At 34.5% G+C, this 8,229-nt stretch overlaps 1 protein-coding gene and 1 non-coding gene across 2 annotated transcripts; both read right to left on the bottom strand.

The window, feature by feature from the left end:
• Nucleotides 1–356: 356 nt before the first annotated feature.
• Nucleotides 357–428, bottom strand: TRNAH-GUG (transfer RNA histidin (anticodon GUG)). Its single transcript has one exon. It is a non-coding gene; the product is annotated as a tRNA-His (tRNA).
• Nucleotides 429–1,002: 574 nt separating this feature from the next.
• Nucleotides 1,003–3,035, bottom strand: LOC108342615 (DELLA protein RGL1). Its single transcript, XM_017580408.2, has one exon. The coding sequence runs from the start codon at nucleotides 2,942–2,944 to the stop codon at nucleotides 1,187–1,189; it is 1,758 nt and encodes a 585-aa protein (XP_017435897.1). The 5' UTR covers nucleotides 2,945–3,035; the 3' UTR covers nucleotides 1,003–1,186.
• Between the last annotated feature and the right edge of the window lie 5,194 nt (nucleotides 3,036–8,229).

Consider the following 8,229-nt stretch of genomic DNA (forward strand, 5'->3'; position numbering starts at 1 on the left):
AAACCAATAATGCTGAGGATCAAAAGTAAATAACAACGAAGATTCGATGAGTAGTTTTACAAGTTCCAACAGGGAGACTTACATTGTGGAAATTCTCAAACATGCTCTGATAATGGCTACAGAATTTAGTCCAAAGAGGTCTTCCACATTATTGCACCTCTCAACCAATTGATTTTTATATCAGCAGCTATCCTCAGCCAACAGTAACAAAATCCTCATTTACTACTTTAAATGCATAGGTGTTAGCATACCGACATGGAGAAAAAAACATGACCTCACTATAGACAGAAGCTTAGCTCTCCCATGTCAATTATACCTTTTATCCATTAAATGGTAAAAAAGAAAAAAGTGTACTTTGTGGCTGCTGGGATTCGAGCCCAGGTCTCCACGGCCACAACGTGGAATTCTCACCACTAAACTACAGCCACTTCGTTGCGTCAAAGCTATAATAATTTATATAATATATGTTTCAGAACTTCACTGTTAATTTATCTTATTGTGTCACCAATTGAATTTTTTCAAACATACATAATTTGATGTGCTCATTATGTTCAAAAGGATTGGTATCCCAATTGTTTTATCCTTGGTTTGGGAATCTATTTCATGTAGATGTTGTGCACTTGTTTTTCCTTTTCCATTACACATTATCAAATTCTTGTCAATATTTGATCTCTTAATTGATTTGTCAACAAAAGTTGTCCCCAAAATTACTGTCTGAGCTGAGATGATCCATGGTGAGGCATGAAAAGCAAATTTCCACTACGAACAACACCCGTCTGATCTTATTATAATCAGACGCATATGGATATTTCCATAGATTTTATTTATTTTTGAAAGATTGATTATTTCGAGCTTACTCAAATACGTACTTTCCTTTCACCAAATGGGAAGCGATGATTGAAACTAGTAAATTAAGAAAAAAGTTACAGTAATAAACAACAGTCAAAAGGAAGCTAAAGGTTTTTTATTGATATAATGATAGAGGAACTAGCCCTCAAACTGCTTCCATTCTTGGTAGTAACTTGCAATGAAATCTGCACATGGCACGATACAAACATTGATTTAGGATAGTATGAAACTACAAATCTTTACCAGCAAAAGATTTTAGATTGTGGTAGCAAAAAAGCCTTGACTTTGCCAAAATCACAGTCATGGACCAATACTAAAAGCCTTGTTGCACTAGCCATCAAATGAATTTCCAGACAGAAACAGAATTAATCGGTGTTCCTTTCCACCCAACAATAAGGCACTGCCCATTCTTATCAAACGTGCAAGAACTTCCACAAGGAAATCTTTTACTCACCAAATCTGCTTGGTATAAAGACAAAGTGCTCAGTTCTTTCTCCACCATTCCGAAGCGGGAGAAGAAGGCCCTCCACACATCAATCTTCACATTCCTAGTCTTTCTTTCTGCTCCTTCTGTGGCCACAATGTTTTTGATTCCATGACTAAAGTATAGTGACTCTATAATCATTCGGGTCTTCTCATTCCCCTTCATGCAAGCCTCAAGACAGTCAAAGAATGCACTGAAGAAGAAAAGAGCCTCAATGAAACGATTTACAAAAGATGTGGAGTTGTGATTTGCCTCAATTTCAGATACCACCATCACATTAGGATTCAAGGTTCTAATCACTCTCATGATTATTTCAAGCTGGTCTGATTGTTGAATCTTGGCTCTGAGTGCAAACTGAGAATAAACAGCAATTGCTTCCCCAGGATCGATCTCAAAAAGATCTTCTTTAAGATGTAACAGGTCTGGTACCATAACGATGTTGAAAGAGAAGGGTATGTTCAAACCTTGAGCAAAATCCTTCAATCTCTTACCAGTGTCCTCAACAATGTGTCTAGTGGTTCCACTTTCAATAGCGGTAATCTTTAGAAGCTCAACTGGACATTGATGCCTTGACTCAAGGGCTTGCATTAGGATAGCCCATTGGCCCCCCTTTCTGATTTCGAGATCAATAACATGAATCTTCTTTGCTTCAGCTATGTCTTCTATTATAGCTTGAACTGCAGTGAACACTGAAATCTGACAAAAGGGAAGCGCTTCATAAAATGCAGTAATAGCGGGGTTTAGTTCCTTGGCTGCCTCTTCAGGATCAAATGACTGACCTTTATGCAAATCCTTGGATGAAGCTCTTCCTGTTTCTGTATCTATCCTGTGGAGAAGTGCTTCAGCAAAATAATGAACAATTCTCTTAACGGGGCTCCCAGTTTTGCTTGACAATGATTGGCAGTGACTTAGCAACTTCCTTGCACGTTCAAATTGTTGATGACCAACTTTCTCAGCACAAGCCAAGAGGGACTCAGACAGTGCCACATCCTCTTTCTCCTCATCAGAGAATCCAGAGAAGGAAAACCCATAAGGGTGAGTTTCCAAGAAAGTCAAAGGTTCTGACTCTGAAGATGATGATTTGATGAACCTTGTTCCTGCTATCCTCATGATATCTTCAGTTGAGAGCTTTCTAAAACCAAATTCATCTGTGGCCACAGAATCAACCACTGGCTGCAGGGATTTGCCTTCATAGGAAAACCTCTTGAAGCCCTTGCCATAGTTCTTCAAGATCTCAAGTGAGGCTAAAGGGAAAGTTGAGTGTGGCTTATCCTCTGTTGTACCACTGGTTGGATATTGTGCATCAAATTGGAGTGGTGGAGACACCATGTCAAACTGAAGGTTATCATCCAAATCGCCATAATCATGGTATGATTGTTGCTGGTGATACTTTTCTTGATTAGAGGATATAAGGTATCCTGATGGATAATCTGTGGAAAACTCGAAATTAGAGTAAAAGGAGTCTACTCCCCCATAAACTCCATGATTTTCTGCTCCAGAAAAGTGTAACTTCTTTATTTCATTATGTTCCTCACTGCCCCAGAAAATATCATTGGATGAACTAGAATTTTCATCCACTGTACTAAAACAAACATGGTACAAGTCTTCCATAACAAACAGTCACTAGCTTTGCTTCAGTATTATCAGATTCATAGTAGGTTCCTTGAGTAATCCTTATTGATAAAATAATTAATCCTTTGTTTGTATTAACCCTTATTGATTAAGTAATTAAGGATATGGTTTCTGATTATTTTTATTCAAAATTGATCCGTTCTAATGCTAAATCCGTCCAGTACTGTTAACATTAATGTTGTCACCATAACGTGCCGATGTCATCAAGGTCGCCTGCAAAATAATGCAGTGAAATAATAAAATTTAAATAAATTGCTTATTTTCTTGTTATATTTTTTAATCTTTTTCATGTTTTAGACTAACTCTGTGTAAGAAATAAGGTCGTCCAGAAGACAACAATAGCCAGCTGAGAAAGATGGCGTAAGTAATGATCGAAAGATAAAAATCCGCAATTTGAATGTTAAAATATATTATGATCTTTAACTTATTTTGGACTAATCTATTTATTTAAAAAAAATCAATTCTATTTTATTTAAAAAATATATTCAAGCCTTTCGCTAAGTAAATAAAAAAAGGAAAAGAAGCAATCACTACGACATAATTACAAAAGAAAAGAACAAATAAAATATAAGATATAGTTCACGACTAGGCCATCATCAAAATGTTTTTGTACTGATTGAGAATATCTATTCTTTTTTTTATCATGGCAGCTAATCTGTGATGTTAAATTAATGTATAAAATAAATAAATATGATTATTTCAAAGATAGTCTCGGAGCTAAAAGTGGTTGTTATATAAGAAGTGGTTGTTATATAAGAAGGAAATGTGAAGTTATCATAGTGATTGTGACTAAGGGTGATGTCGCAACCGGAAAAAATCGCGACGGGACGACGATCCGAAAAATATAAATAAAAATTTGAAAAAAGAGATTTTGGAGTCGCCACCATAGTTTATTCTGGAAAACTACGGAAAAACCATAAAATGATAAAGCATGGTCTACGAAAATGAGATTCTATGTTCGGGAGTCGGTTACGTGTAGGGAAAGTATTAGCACCCTACAACGCCTGCCATAAGGCAGTACCTTTAATTAAATACGCAAATATGATGTGGTTTTCAAAATGTTTAACTATCCCCTGAAATAAAACTTTAAAGAAACAAAATATATTTTTTTAGTTTTTTGTGCCCGACAAGGATTGACCTTGCTCCTACATATTCTCATAAAAAATGAGAAATCAGGGTTATGTAGTTCTTTTGAAAACTGTTCGAGAAATTTGTTTGGAAATTGTTTGAAAATTTGTTTTGAAATGATTTGGATTTTTGGGAAGTGAACCTGACAAGGACTGACCTTGCTCCTACGTATCTCCACTTTTGATGGAGAATCAAGGATCACGTAGTTCTGGCAAGGTGATATTGTTTGAAGTTTGAAAAATAAATGTTTTTTAGTTTTTGAAGATTTTATATTTTTTTTGGTATTTTTTTTATTTAGGAGAATGAAAAGGTTTTTAGCACAAGGACGATGCGTGCGATCACACATGTGTCTAAACCTTTAAAACATATTTTTGTAATTTTATTTAAAAGAGAGAAAAGGTTTTTAGCACAAGGACGATGCGTGCGATCACACATGTGCTTAAACCTTTGAAACGTATTTTTGACATTTTTTTGAAGAAAGAGAAAAGGTTTTTGGCACAAGGACAAGGACGATGCGTGCGATCACACATGGGCCTAAACCTTTAAAACATATTTTTGGGATTTTGAAGAAAGAGAAAAGGTTTTTGGCACAAGGACGATGCGTGCGATCACACATGTGCCTAAACCTTTAAAACATATTTTTGTAATTTTTAACTTTTTTATTTTGTATTTTTCTTTTTATCTTTAATTTTTATATTTTAGTTGTCTTTTTATTAAGAAGAGAGACGAGTTGAAATGTCTATGACATAAAATTGTGAAAGAAAAAAAACATAAGATAAAATTGTGGTAGAAAATTGGATAAATTTAAAAAAAATGATCAAAATGCATATAAATAGAATGAAAAGAAAATGTGTACCTCGTTGAAGATTTGAAAGATGAAGCAAAACTTTGCTTGTAATAAGTTGTAAGGAGAGATAGGTTGATGGCGAAGAAAATGAATTTATAGTAGAAATGTGGTATGAGATTTACTATGTATAGAGGGATTAGGAAATAGTAAAATGTGAGAGAAAAATGAAGTATAGTTTTGGGATGGAATGAAGAGGTTTTGAGAGAGAAGAGATGAATATTATGTAATTTTTTTTGTGTGTGTGAAGTGAAGAGAATGTAAGTATTTATAGAGTTAAGGATGAAGAAAGTTGATGAATAAAAATAATATAATAAGTTGGTGGAAAATTTAGATGAAATAAAATATAATAAAAAATAGATGAATAGAAAAAATTAATGTGGAAAATAAGTGAAAGAAATAATATAAAAGTTTGTGGAAAAATTAGGTGAAATAAAATATAGTGAATAGTAAAAGTTAATGTGAAAAATAAGTGAAAGAAATAATATAAAAAGTTGGTGGAGAAATTAGGTATGGAAATTAAGGGAAAGAAATAATATAAAAAGGTGGTGGAGAAATTAGGTATGGAAATTAAGTGAAAGAAATAATATAAAAAGTTGGTGGAGAAAGTAGGTAAAATAAAATATAGTGAATAGTAAAAGTTAATGTGGAAAATAAGTGAAAGAAATAATATAAAAAGTGGGTGGAAAAATAAGGTGGAGAAAAATGGATAATAAAAAATGTTGATGGAGAAGATATAATTAAAAAATGTAAATGGAATAATTAGAAAAGTTGATATATAAAATTAATATGGAAATGATGTGGAAAAAGTAAATGAAAAAGGTAGATGATGTGGAGGGTGAGGTGGATGGTGATGTGGAGAATGGGGTGTGATAAGAAAAGATGGGTGGTGAGGAAGTAAAAAAAGTTAGATTATTTTGGGCCATTGGATTAAGTGTTTAAAAGAAAATTTGGGGGTGCAAAAAGTAAAATAAATAGTATTTTTCATTTTGGTTTATTTTTTATTATTTATTATTATTTTTTTTTGTGATAAATTATATTTATCCGGACGAAATTGGGTGTTGACAGCTGCCCCTCTTTACTTAGATATTACTGGATAATATGAAAATTTGATATTTTTGTATTATCGGAGTAAAAGCTAAGTAAAGAAAGAAACGCAAATTTCGTCCGGATTTCAAAATGAACAAGGAATAAACAGAAAATTTTTTTAAAAAAAAAATGAACAAAACTGAGAGAAATGAGGTGTAACAACCTCGTGGAGGGTGTACCAACCTTATGGATAAAGTTGATGAGGTGTCAAAACCTCGTGGAGGGTGTCAACCCTATGGATAAGTGAATGAGGTGTCATAACCTCGTGGAGGGTGTCGTAACCCTATGGAAGTGAATGAGGTGTCATAACCTCGTGGAGGGTGTCGTAACCCTATGGAAGTGAATGAGGTGTCGTAACCTCGTGGAGGGTTTCGTAACCCTATGGAAGTGAATGAGGTGTCATAACCTCGTGGAGGGTGTCGTAACCCTATGGAAGTGAATGAGGTGTCATAACCTCGTGGAGGGTGTCGTAACCCTATGGAAGTGAATGAGGTGTCATAACCTCGTGGAGGGTGTCGTAACCCTATGGAAGTGAATGAGGTGTCATAACCTCGTGGAGGGTGTCGTAACCCTATGGAAGTGAATGATGAGCTTGATTGTTGGGCTCGACCATTGCCTTGCAAAGGGCCAAGACACCAATGACAGAAAGTAAAAATTTTTTTGATTGTTTTGAATTTGAAATTTGGATTTTGTTGAAATTTTTTTTTTATTTTATTTCCTTGAGATAGAAATGAGTGTCTATTTTTATTTTTTTTATTATTTTGTTTTTTTAATTTTTTTTTGAAATAAGAACATGGTTGATGTAAATTTGGAAATTGTAGGAGAAAGATTTTATGCATGTTGATTTTTTTTGTCTTTTTTGAAGGAAGAAGATTTGATGAACATACATGGAGACAAAATCAAAGTTGATGAAAATATGTACATGATGTATTGGAAGATTATGAAACTATGACATTTTTTTTTGAGTCAATTTGCTTTCTTTGAAATCATCAAATTTATGACAATTTAGACTCCCAAATTTATTTTATTTTTTTTATGTCCAATTCTAAAGTAAACTGTTCAAAATGAAGCTTGTGTGCCAAACATTTCTTGACGAGATACTAGTGCATACATGCTTGGTATCAAGGGTTGGGAAAAATATGTGGAGGATGATAGGAAGGATGTGGAGAGTACCGGGTTGGCTACTTGGGCCTCTTACTCCTTAAAACAGTTACAAATGCCAATGTGAGGTAGTATATACTCAGAAGTTGCCCAGTTTGAGGGCATGGTAAAAAGACGGGTATGGACAAATGTATCTATGAATTATGAGGGAATAAGTCATGAATCAGGGAGTGTGAGATTTACAAATTGCCCCAATTTTGGTGGTGATGGATTTTTGAAGTTCGGGGCGAACCAAGATCATGCAAGGCCCAACAAGGGATGCCTCAGTCTTTGTATGAGCTTTGAATATTCAGATGAAAAAAATTTGAGATTTAACAAAGTTGCTCAATACTCTGAATGGGCCGAAACATATGAAGGTCACAAAGTTGCCTTGGTTTTGGGTATGAGTCAATTAAGCGAGGTTCAAAAAGAGGTTGCCCCCCACTTTGGGTTTACGAATGATAAGATGGACCAAAATCATGCAAAGCCTCAAAGTGTCTGCCCCTGTTTTGAGGGTGGATCCATGAATTTCAATGCGGACAAATCTGAGAGGCCCAACAAGGGATGCACCGATCTTGGTACGAACCGAATATACAGATGAAACAAATGTGAGATTAACAAAGTTGCCCCATATTTTGAATGGGCCAAAAACACATGAAACTCACAAAATTGCCTTAGTTTTGAAGAATGGGCGTATGTAACACTTACAATGTTGCCCCTTAGTTTGGGAATCGGGGAAAGAATTTGAACGGGATATGAATTTGTGATGGATATGGAAAGGATTGGCTTGAAAGGATTGCCCCAATTGGCTTGATTTTCCTTCATATAATTTTGATGAATATGGAGTTCCCTTCATCCGAGGACATTTATTTTTTCATCATTTTTTTTACTGCATTGTTAGTCATTTTGTCTTGTCTGAAAATTAAGCTTTATGAAAATTTAAGCAACCATTATTCAATCCGTGTGGACTTTTATTGGGCTTATAATGTGGCTTGGGCTAAAGGGTGTTGAAAGAAATGATATAAAGGCTCAAATAAATTTTTGTGGGTTATTTGAAACAAAA

Source organism: Vigna angularis, chromosome 6 (assembly GCF_016808095.1).
Source record: "Vigna angularis cultivar LongXiaoDou No.4 chromosome 6, ASM1680809v1, whole genome shotgun sequence".
Taxonomy (NCBI): Eukaryota; Viridiplantae; Streptophyta; class Magnoliopsida; order Fabales; family Fabaceae; genus Vigna; species Vigna angularis.

Excerpts from the sequence above, each read along its gene's own strand:
- LOC108342615 (XM_017580408.2), bottom strand. The coding sequence starts at position 2,944 with ATGGAAGACTTGTACCATGTTTGTTTTAGTACAGTGGATGAAAATTCT.